This window comes from Rhagoletis zephyria, unplaced genomic scaffold, assembly GCF_001687245.7.
Source record: "Rhagoletis zephyria isolate East Lansing unplaced genomic scaffold, Rhagoletis_zephyria_1.1 Rzeph_scaffold_01668, whole genome shotgun sequence".
Taxonomy (NCBI): domain Eukaryota; kingdom Metazoa; phylum Arthropoda; class Insecta; order Diptera; family Tephritidae; genus Rhagoletis; species Rhagoletis zephyria.
The window spans coordinates 11,602-24,006 of NW_016158752.1; the positions used below are offsets into that span (position 1 = coordinate 11,602).

Below are 12,405 nucleotides of genomic sequence, written 5' to 3' on the forward strand. Positions count from 1 at the left end.
TTATATTTCCTTCTTTGCCTCTGTATCTTTGTTTCGGTTCTTCGTATTTTCGCGGGGGGTTGTTTGTTTGCTGCTTCCGGGAAGTTCGTCTCGCCTCTCGTAAAAACCCTTATTTCGCTTATGTGGGCTGTCCTCGTCTTTCCGTGTCTTTCCACCTCCACTATAACTGGGGAAGGGAAGTTTCTTACCGTGTACGGCCTGCTATACTTCGGGGCCAACTTCGCCGCAAAGTTTGTTACTGCTTTCGATTGTAGGTGCTCCCTCAGTAGCACCAGATCTTCTATAGCTGGTCTCCATTGCCTCCTCCGTAGGTTATAGTGCCGTGCCTGTTCCGCAGATGCCCGCTGTTGGTTTTGGCGCACCAGACTGAATACTTCCTTTAGTGATGTGGCCTTCTCGTTTGGCGTCGTTGAGTTCTGCCCTGTGCCGAACGTGGTCTCATCGTAGACTGCCCTTGGGAGTCTCGGCTCGCGTCCTTGTGTTAGGAATGCCGGGATGTAGCCGGTGGATTCGCAGACGCTAGTATTCAGTACTAGCATAATTTCTGGTAGCAGGCCGTCCCAGTTCCGTTGTTGCTCGTCTGTTAATTGTGTTATGATCCGGTTCGTTCCCTCTGTCGGGTTTTCTTGCGGGGTATAAGGAGCAGTGAATTGGTGCTTTACCCCATATTGCTCGAGGAACCGCTTGAACGCTCGACTGGTGAATTGCGGTCCGTTATCCGTCACCAGAACTTTCGGAACGCCGAATCGCGCGAGGATTCGCTCCCGGAAAGACTTACTCAGGCCCTCTGTCGTCACTCTCCGGAGTGGTACAATCTCCAGCAATTTAGAGAATTTGTCATGGAATACGAGTATCATTGTGTTGCCGTGTTTTGATCGCGGCAGCGACCCGATAAAGTCGGCGCATCAAAAAGCTAAAGCTCGCCCGCAAGTTGGGTCAACATCTTCCCAGCGGCTTGCTGCTGGTTAGGTTTATAAATTTGGCACGACTGACACCCCTTCACGTATTTCCGCACATCACGGAACATGCCTGGCCAGTAATATCGTGCGGTAGCTCTTGCGATAGTCTTTCGTATGCCCATGTGGCCAGCGCTGGGTGTGTCGTGGACTTCGCGTAGCACCCGCTTCCTCACATTCTTCGCTACGCACAACTTCCACGGGATGGAGCTTTCGCCATCCGCGTAGGCAGGGAGGTGCCTATATAGCTAACCGTCTTCCACCGTGTAGTCTGGAAATTTAATGGGGTTAGCCCTTACCTCCCTTATCTTCTCCTCCAGCCATTTGCAGGGTTCTTCCGTCTGGCACTCTTGGGTAATGACACACACACACACATTCTTCGCTACGCCTGAAAACTTCCAACTGAATTGTCCCTATATATGTTCTGGGGTTTATTTATGATAAAAATCGTCCCCAAAAATATATTTACTCTGTTATATCTGGTACCACTGACCAAGTTTGCGAGCACATGTTTAGAAATTTCGGCGATCTGGCAGGACAAAAGGTGCAAAAAAAGTATGCATTTCAATAGCCATTTTGTTCGTAACTAGATAGTATGTAGATATTCTCAATATCTGCTTGCATTTTATAAATACGGTGAGTTTTATATAATTTTTATAATTCTGAGATATATTGTCCTAATTTTTGTTTTATGTGGAACTTATTTGTACCAATACGTGTTTTCCCAGATGTCGAAGAAAAGGTACCCGGCGGGAGATTAATTCCGAATATTATTTAAAAAATTCAGTGCAATATAGAATAAAAATATGGGTGGCAAATAAAAGAGAAAATGTTGAAAAATTAAAAAAGTAAGGGTTCACTATGAAAAATATATAGGTATTGAACATGTCCTTTTAATAAATTTTATTTTTTAGGATAATAAAGTTGGAAGGACGATATTCGGGGGCATTTTCAATACCTACCCGTCCTTATGCAAGAAAATATTTTATCTCTTTTAACTCTACAGAATTTTCTCTTTAATTTGATACCCATACTGGTTTTTCATTACATTGAACTGAATTTTTTTTATCTGTTTTTGACTTAATCATATTTTTTAAAACTGAACACGCGATTTTACTATATTTGGCCCATGCTTTATGTATTGATATTATAGAACCTACCCGTTACTCTCCGATTGGTGGGCGTAGCTCCGTCCCACCAAATATAATTACGGCTAAAGTAAAGGAACGGGAGTAGAACCTACCCACAACTTTTCAAGAGAGGAAGTAGAACCCGCCCGTCTCTAAATACCTAGCTAAGTTCTATAGCTGTCCTGTCTGCTTTGATTGCTGGCCGGCTATTTATACAAAGTGCCGGCCGCAGTCGCATCGCGTATGTCCCGTTGTCCTTTGCGCTTTGTTCTTTATTGCCATCGTGCTTAAAGTATATGTGCAATTGTAAATATATGATTATATGCATAATAACGGTAGTTCAAATCACTTAGTGCTGTAAAATATGTGGCTACAATTCAAAGTATGTATTACTGAACAGCTATATACAATTGTTTATATATATTTTATGAGCAATTCAAAATATTACATGTATATGTTGTGGGGCTCCAAGCCCTAGGATTGGGGTGGGTATGCATGTACATTTGTCGCCCCATGTTTGTTCTAATGCATTTTGCGTAGGCGGCGTGCTAATTTGTTTGCGCGCCTGATCGCACCCCCTTGCTTGTGCCCGCAGTGTTTGGTCCTGTGCCTTTGTTTTCGTGCCTGTGCATATAGGTATGCATGTATGAACATATGCCGACGGTATCTTGTTTGCGTTTTCCCTTTGCACGCTTGTTTGTTTACGCGCTGGAACACGCCACTTTTCCGTTGCCTAGATTGCTAATGCTGTGCCATTGTTTGTGCATTGGTGTGTATGTATGTATGTATATACGTTTGTATGTATGTCGCTGTTGTGCTTGGTGGGTTTTTATGCATTCCTTTTCCACGCATGCTTGTTTACGCAGCTGGGTCACGCCACTTTGCCGTTGCCTGTATTGCATATCTTGTGTGTTTGTTGCTGTGTTGATTTGGTTCTAAATTTTTAGCTACAGTGACCAACAGTTGATAAATAAAAATTTTGCAGATTAGTTTTTTCTTTTTTTTTTTTGTAATTCATGTTTAAGTGTGTTAAGAAATATGTACATATAATAACTTCCTTATTTTTTCCTTCTTAAAAACTTTTTTTTAAATTATATTTCTGAAATTTTTCCTTCAAAACTTTCTTGACTTATTTTTTTCCCCGCTCGTAAGTTGTTCGTAAAAATTTTCCTGAGTTTTCTCCGTTTTTCTTTCAAAGTTGCATTGTTTTAAAAAAAGTTTTACTTATAAAATTTCAGAAAAATAATCAAAAAAAATTCTCAAGCTTTCTTTTTGAATATATTCCAAAAAAATCCATAACAGAGCTTTTGCTTAACATTTTTGTTTTCTCTGCCTTAAAATTTCCTTAAAAAAAAGTTCTCAAAACTTCGAAATTTTGATTTTGTTTCTTTTTTTCCTATTTCCCTGAGATGATTCGNCTTAACATTTTTGTTTTCTCTGCCTTAAAATTTCCTTAAAAAAAAGTTCTAAAAACTTCGAAATTTTGATTTTGTTTCTTTTTTTCCTATTTCCCTGAGATGATTCGGGATTTTTCATATTTTCCTCGTTTTTGTTTTTTTTCCTTAAATTTCATTTCTCATAAATTTTCCTTTAAGAATTTTCTCTAAGACTTCAGTTTTTTTTTCTATAGCATTTCCTACGCAAATTTTTCCCTCATATATCGTTTGCCCTCTGTAATTCTTCTCTGAAATCTTCCTTATGATTGCTTGTTTATCTACTCCTTCGCTCCTAAAACTTCTCTTAATTATATTTCCTTCCTTTGCCTCTGTGTCTTTGTTTCGGTTCTTCGTATTTTCGCTGGGGGGTTGTTTGTTTGCTGCTTCCGGGAAGTTCGTCTCGCCTCTCGTAAAAACCCTTAGTTCGCTTATGTGGGCTGTCCTCGTCTTTCCGTATCTTTCCATCTCCACTATAACTGGTGAAGGGAAGTTTCTTACCGTGTACGGCCTGCTATACTTCGGGGCCAACTTCGCCGCAAAGTTTGTTACTGCTTTCGATTGTAGGTGCTCCCTCAGTAGCACCAGATCTTCTATAGCTGGTCTCCATTGCCTCCTCCGTAGGTTATAGTGCCGTGCCTGTTCCGCAGATGCCCGCTGTTGGTTTTGGCGCACCAGACTGAATACTTCCTTTAGTGATGTGGCCTTCTCGTTTGGCGTCGTTGAGTTCTGCCCTGTGCCGAACGTGGTCTCATCGTAGACTGCCCTTGGGAGTCTCGGCTCGCGTCCTTGTGTTAGGATTGCCGGGCTGTAGCCGGTGGATTCGCAGACGCTAGTATTCAGTGCTAACATAATTTCTGGTAGCAGGCCGTCCCAGTTCCGTGGTTGCTCGTCTGTTAATTGTGCTATGATCCGTTTTACATTACGGTTCGTTCCCTCTGTCGGGTTTTCTTGCGGGGTATAAGAAGCAGTGGATTGGTGCTTTACCCCATATGGCTCGAGGAACCGCTTGAACGCTCGACTGGTGAATTGCGGTCCGTTATCCGTCACCAGAACTTTCGGAACGCCGAATCGCGCGAGGATTCGCTCCCGGAAAGACTTACTCAGGCCCTCTGTCGTCACTCTCCGGAGTGGTACAATCTCCAGCAATTTAGAGAATTTGTCATGGAATACGAGTATCATTGTGTTGCCGTGTTTTGATCGCGGCAGCGACCCGATGAAGTCGGCTCATCAAATAGCTAAGGCTCGTCCGCAAGTTGGGTCAACATCTTCCCCGCGGCTTGCTGCTGGTTTGGTTTATAAATTTGGCACGACTTACACCCCTTCACGTATTTCCGCACATCACGGAACATGCCTGGCCAGTAAGATCGTACGATAGCTCTTGCGATAGTCTTTCGTATGCCCTTGTGGCCAGCGCTGGGTGTGTCGTAGACTTCGCGTAGCACCCGCTTCCTCACATTCTTCGCTACGCACAACTTCCACGGGATGGAGCCTTCGCCATCCGCGTAGGCAGGGAGGTGCCTATATAGTTATCCGTCTTCCACCGTGTAGTCTGGAAATTTAATGGGGTTAGCCCTTACCTCCCTTATCTTCTCCTCTAGCCATTGGCAGGGTTCTTCCGTCTGGCACTCTTGGTTAATGATCCCCAGTTCTCCCCTTGGGGCTCTCGTGAGAGAGCGTCCGCAATTACGTTCAGCTTTCCTTTTCTATACTGTACGTCGAACGAGTGTTGCTGCAGCTCCAATGCCCACCTCGCGATTCTACCGGACGGACTCTCGATCGCGTTTAACCACTTTAGAGATAAGTGGTCCGTTATCACCGTAAATGCGTACCCCTCCAGGTACGGCCTCATTCTCCGAATCGCCCACCCAACGGCTAGGCTTTCTTTCTCTATCGGCGACTAGTTGCATTCCGCCTTGTTAAGGTGGCGGCTGGCATAGGAGATCACTCGCTCTTCTCCATCGATTTCTTGGGTGAGCACCACCCCCAAGCCTTAGTCACTGGCGTCTGTCTGCAGTATGAACCTATTCGTAAAGTCAGGGCACGCCTGTACTGGGGCTTCTGTTAGTGCTCTTTTCAGGTCTTCGAAAGTTGCCTGTTGCTCATGCGGCCACTGAAATGGCTTGCTTTCTTTAGTAGCGCGGTGAGCGGGTGGGCAATGCGCGAAAAACCTGGTACGAATCGTCGGTACCAGGACGCTACGCCTAGGAAGCGACGTAACTCACGCGTGTTTGCCGGGGTCTTCATGTCCTTCTCAGCTGCGACCTTGTCTGGATCCGTATAGATGCCATCCTTACTTACTACGTGATCTAAGTACTTAAGCTCGTCCTTAAAAAATTCGCACCTTCTGGATTGACCTTCAGGTTCGCCTCCCGTAATCATCGGAACACCTCGGTGAGATGCCGGATATGGTCCTCGACGGATGTGCTGGTCACGATTATGTCATCTAAGTAGGCGAATGCGTCCGATCACGCGGGCCGATAACGCGGTCTAACGCACGTTGGAACGTCGCTGGTGCGGAGTGGAGCCCAAACGGCATCACGCACCATTGAAACAAACCGCGACCTGGCACGGTGAACGCTTTGTTTCCCCCCTCCATCGGAATTTGCCAATAGCCGTTCTTAAGATCCAAGCTGCTGATTACCTTGGCAGTGCAAAGCCGCTCTAGGATGGGGTGAATCCTAGGTAGTGGGGACGCGTCGGGCACTGACCGTGCGTTCAGCTGACGGAAGTCCACGCATAGTCTCCACTTCCCGTTTTTCTTCTTTGTCAACACAATTGGAGCACTATATGGACTGTGCGAAGGCTCTATACAGCGTTTTTCCAGAAGCTCGTCTATCTCTTTGTTTATTATCTCCTGCATGCGGGGGTTCTTCGGAAAATAACGCTGCTTAATAGGGCGGTCGTCTCTTATTATCTTGTGTGTGGCTATGTTGGATGCGCCGGTCATTTGTTTGAAGACGCTCAGTTCCCGGTCCAAGAATTCGTTAACCTCGGGGTTCTCTATATTCAACGGGGGTTTAGGACGTTTGGCGGTTGTGGGGCCCTCTGGGGGTTCGTGCTTATTTGCTCAGCCACAGTGATGCATATGGCCTCCTCTGAAGGTGTATCAGTCGCCTTTAGCGTCAACGACTCTCCTCCGCAGCGTATGGACGTACGCGCCTGGCAGAGGTAGTCCATCCAGGCCGACTGTCGCATCTATAGCCTCGCGTATCATAGTTGGGCTGGCATCGCCCAACAGAACCCTTGTTTCCACCACCTTGAACCTCGATGGTGGAAAGCGTTCGGCGATCGCTTCGTTAATGAAGCTCCTTGTGGCTCCCGTGTATACTGTCGCCTGCACTTGCGTCTCGTCTAGTGTGGCGGTGGCTACGATTCTTCCTTCGTCTTGGCGTAAGAACGCCTTTAATGCGTGCGAGTTATCGTCAATTGGGTCTCCGCTCCTAGCTCTTGGCGGGACCCGTGCTCGTTTCCCTGCATCCTTCTGCAGCAGTCTCTTGTTTGCACCCCGTGACGGCCACACTCCCAACAGAAGTCAATTCTGGGGTTACGGCATCCGTACGCTACGTGGCCGCTCCCTCCGCATCGCCTACATGCGGTTCTTGGATCTATCGCGCCTGAATCATTCCGCGCTGTACTACGGTCATCACCTCTATGCTGGCACGGCCCCGCACTACTGGGGTCCATCGGTGTTACCCTGAGAACTTGATACCCACAGTATANACACTCCCAACAGAAGTCAATTCTGGGGTTACGGCATCCGTACGCTACGTTAATTTGGCCCCCATAAAGGAATTGAGGGTTGCGAGCTACTGTTTTGCCGCATTCAGGGTGCTGTGCAGCAAAATAAAGTGGTGAAAAATTTTAACATCGGATAATTCGCGAGAGGAATATTGTTATGTGCTTTATATACCACTTTCCTTATGTTATTTAAAGCGGCAAATGACCACCAAACCTTAATCTTAGCAGACAAATGTGCCAATGAAAATCGTAAACGTGAATTGTTGGTGAAAATGTTGGACCAAAAAGTTTCAATAAAATATATAAAAATTTTGGGCGGGACGAAGTTCGCCGGGTCTGCTAGTGGGCTTTATAAGTAAACATGAACGTAATAAAATGTTTTATACTTCAATACAACTACACATCTATACATCTTATATGTAAAAATATATTCCGATTTACTTCAAATGAGTGATGTAAAATGTCTTACATATGGATCTAATTTTAATAATAATATTAATTACTTTCATCTACATTGCTTTTATTGTAAGTTTTCCTGAGTAGTTGCAGTTTTCTGCAATTGTTTCTGGCGACTATACATGTTAAAGCCAAATAAATTTACAATTTCTACCCTATGAAAGGTTTATATTTTAATAAAATGTGATCAATTACTTAAGAATATATAAATTCCGATCAAACTATAGTACTGAATGCTTGGGAAAGAATTATTTAAATCAAATGATCAATAGTGAACGCACTCGGAGCTAATTTGGAAACACGGAGCGAATTAAGCATATTAAGACTAAATAATTCCTAACTTTCTACAATATTATACGTTTATATTTCAATGTAATATGATTAATTACTGAAGAATATGTAAACTCCGATCAAACTTCACTACTGAATGCTTGACAAACAATATTTGAATCAAAATATAAATAGTGTACGCGTTCGGAGCGAATTTTGGAACACGATATAAAATATAAATGTTACGACGAAATAATTTCTCATAAGCTTATGTTTTAATATAATATAATTAATTACTGAAGAATATATAAACTCCGATCAAACTTCACTACTGAATGCTTGACAAACAATATTTGAATCAAAATATAAATAGTGTACGCGTTCGGAGCGAATTTTGGAACACGATATAAAATATAAATGTTACGACGAAATAATTTCTCATAAGCTTATGTTTTAATATAATATAATTAATTACTGAAGAATATATTAACTCCCATCAAACTTTAGTATTAATTGTTTGACAACCTATTTAAAACAATCGAATTTTGGAACACTTCATAAAATATTTACAGAGGAAGTATATTATTTGGTAAAGATCAAAATGTATTTAACAAAGTGTGATTGAATTTGACATTGCTCTCAGAAGAACCATCCTATAATGTCAAATTGAAAAAAAATTTGTATGAATTTTGAATCGTTTGTTTTACATAAAGTATCTTAAAAGAGAGCCGCACGGAGTTGTCAATAAGATGTTGTTTAATACCCCCATGATACAAATATTTAAAGATAAAACCGCTTGCTCAATTCGTCGGCCATCATTTATTTTTTGAAGTTTGTCTATTTTATAAAATTAAAATTTTGAGAGCAACTCAAATGCCAAATAAAAGTAAGACAAACAAGTAAGAAAGTCTAAGTTCGGGCGGAGCCGAACATTNAAAAACAAATAGATGAAAATATTGAAATTTTAAATTTATTTGAGACTGAAAATGAGTATATATTTGTGAGATTGGAAATTTGAAAACATATTTGTAATGCTAGCAAACTTAAAAAATGTTCAGGCTGCCTCTCAGCGGTTTTACCTTCAGATTTTTGTATCATGAATACACCTTGGACGAAATATCACAAACAAGTTTTACTTTATTTATTTTTACTTAAAATCCTTAAATATGTATCTTGATTTTTTTCTATAGAATACGTATTCATTTTTATAACGATTTAAAAAAAAAGGGAGGACAGTGGGATCTACGTAATCAGAATGACCTGAATGCGCATTGAAGTCGGTTCTATTTTTTGCTTAAAATTACTTGTTATTATGGAGATACAGTTTCGCTACTATTTAGAGATTTCTCGACATACTTGTTCACATTACTGTTATTTATTATTTTTCTTATTAGTCATTTATATATTTAGGACTTACTGTGGGTGCTTTAAGGTTCATTTTGTAAATATCTATGTGCATATAATAAAAAAACAATTGCGATATTTTTTTTATTTTAAATTATGAATTTTATTCGTGCAATATTTAATGTTTAATAGTTTTGAGAACATTTTTTGGTTCTGTTGTAGTCTTTTATTGCATGCCTTAAACTTTTTTACTTTAAGTTATAAGGGCTATTCGCGATTCGGTGCATAAGAGCTGACAAATTTATTCAATTGCAGAAATATGCCATAGATTGTGAGCGACCTTTATTAAACTGTCATGGTAAAGCTTTTGCATTGCACTTTTATGCTATGGATTTTCGGTATTGCAAATTTGCCAAGCCATGACAAATGCAAATGCGTGTATTTTGTTTGTGTATTGCAAATAATTTGCAATACAAATTTGCAATGCAATGATGCTAGGCCATTTGCACCGGATCGCGAATAGCCCTATAATGTTGAAGATAAGCCTTCTGCCTTTGTCAAGCACTTTAGCGAGAAATTTAGCATATGCGCGTAAGAGCATAGAGTAGGTATACGGCTGTGCTGCCGCGATTCTCCAACATCTTGTCAAAGGAGAAAACATATTGGTGGAGGAATCCATCGTAGTCCGAGTTTTCATAAAATCTACGAAAAAGCGATCTCTGAATCTGAACTGCTATGAACGTGTGTATTTAAAGCAGGCGCTGCGTTCATAGCTACTCGAATTTAATAGCATTTTCGTAGATTTCACGAAAAATTGGACTACGATGGATTCTATGAAAGCCTTGATTAGTTCGTGCGATTATGACTTATGGATCGATTATGGATGGGAACGGAACCTCAGTTGGGTTACCGATAGACAGCGCCACTGAAATGAGAATGTTTTTTTTTTATTATGAATAGCAATAATTAAGTTTCATAAAGTTCAAGGTGATACAAATTAAAAAAAAAGTTGAAAAAAGAAATAAAGTACCTCAATCCTAATTTCCCGGCAGCCACAAAAATGCAGTTGTCAAGATAGCAACTCNTGATACAAATTAAAAAAAAAGTTGAAAAACGAAATAAAGTACCTCAATCCTAATTTCCCGGCAGCCACAAAAATGCAGTTGTCAATATAGCAACTCNTTCGTGCGATTATGACTTATGGATCGATTATGGATGGGAACGGAACCTCAGTTGGGTTACCGATAGACAGCGCCACTGAAATGAGAATGTTTTTTTTTTATTATGAATAGCAATAATTAAGTTTCATAAAGTTCAAGGTGATACAAATTAAAAAAAAAGTTGAAAAAAGAAATAAAGTACCTCAATCCTAATTTCCCGGCAGCCACAAAAATGCAGTTGTCAAGATAGCAACTCAGTTGCCAGCTTTCAGTTGCTTGTTGCCATCGGTAATACCATTTCAGCCACTAGCCAACCAACTGAAGTTCGGTTGGCCTCCGTAATCGACCCAGAAAATCGGAATCGAATATGCATGCACGTTCTGCAGAACGAAATGTGTGCTCTGTCCGCTAACGAATTCGAGCCATGTGTGAAATATCGTATGTGAAGCCTCCGTCTGACTTAACGCCAGAAGATGTTTCATCATATGTTTTCGGCCATCGTCTTCTTCGAGTAAGTTCATCGATTCCAAAAACTTTACAACCTCAATGTGCCAGCAGCCCTTAGTGTTTTTGCCAATGACATGTTACTATTGTACTGTCAATAACCAAATTTAGCAGTTGCATTCACACGTGATATAATAGCTAGTGGCGGCAAGCTGTGGGAATGCCCAGGATATGGCAGCTATCGAAATCATTACACCGATGGCGGTGGGCAGTACTGCTGGACCACAGCAGTGGTTGCGGTGTTTTGTTCTACAACAATAGCCTGCAATGATGACATGTCATATAATGTCGACGAACAAAGATTTAAAATTGAAAATGACTAACCTTATTCCCGGCCGATTTGGGAGACCACCCTTGTTCACGGTCAGAACGCATTTACCAAGAGGAAACACCGCAGGGATTGCAGTAGTTCTTGCAATCACCGTTGATGATGCTGTGCTTGTAATTAATAGTCTGAAAAGACAGAAAATTGCATTAATCAAACGTTATGCATATCAAATAAATAAATTTCAATAATTTGTTTACCATTTCCCAAACCAAATTACGAAGAAATAGAAACTCACCGCGATACAGAAATAAAAACCAAGGGCTGCATTTTCTTGGTAAACAACACAAGCGCTCAGAGCAATCTGATCCGCATTTATTTTCTGCAAAATAAGAGTTGAAAAGTTTTTAAACATGATTATCACATTATCTAATTAGCGCACACTATCGTGTTTATTTTTAGTAGAATATAATTGTATTATCCCAGATTTTTTTCAACGTATTCTAATATTTGTTCTTTTGGCATGCAAAAGCAACCATGCGCTAAATTTCTTGTGGGGAAATTAGGCCCCCATAAAGGACTTTCACCACGAAACAGCTACAAAAACAAAAACCTTTTCTACTAGTATACTGTGGCGATTCCGCTCTTCCTGCCGGCTCTGAGGAATGGGCGCACGCCTAAAAGTTTCGGGGTGTGTTTCAAGGCGCCGAGGTGGCGTTGGTCGCTGACTGGGTGGCTGCGTATATCTGTCGGAAATAATATTTTCGAAATCTTCAGCAAGACTTACCAGCTCCTCCAGCGTTGCAAAGTCACGCCGTTTGATGTAGGGTTGGTACTCGCTGCAACTGTTTCGGTACACGCGGTCGAGTTTTTGCTCTTCACTGCCTTCAGCATATCTTATCAGATTCTGCAGCTCGAGTACGTAGTACTTAAAGAGTTCTTGGACTCGCTGGCGGATCTCGTCGTCTAACCTCTCAACGTACCGCGAGGACAGGAAAAACTTTATAAAGTCCCGTCTAAATTGATACCATGTTGGCCATGGTTTCTTGTTGTTGCGGAACCAGCCTAGTGCTCGATCCCGCAGCAATTCAGGCATTGCTTTCGGAAATACGTAGAGGCTGATTTCATAGCCTTCGGCTAGCTCCT

General features: G+C 41.6%; 1 protein-coding gene across 1 annotated transcript; it reads right to left on the bottom strand.

Moving 5' to 3' along the window:
* LOC108364776 (uncharacterized) lies at positions 1-857 on the bottom strand. Its single transcript, XM_017618614.1, has 2 exons — positions 208-857; positions 1-166 (listed from the first exon to the last, which is right to left on the bottom strand). Exons 1-2 carry the CDS (start codon positions 855-857, stop codon positions 1-3), a joined length of 816 nt encoding a protein of 271 aa, XP_017474103.1.
* Between the last annotated feature and the right edge of the window lie 11,548 nt (positions 858-12,405).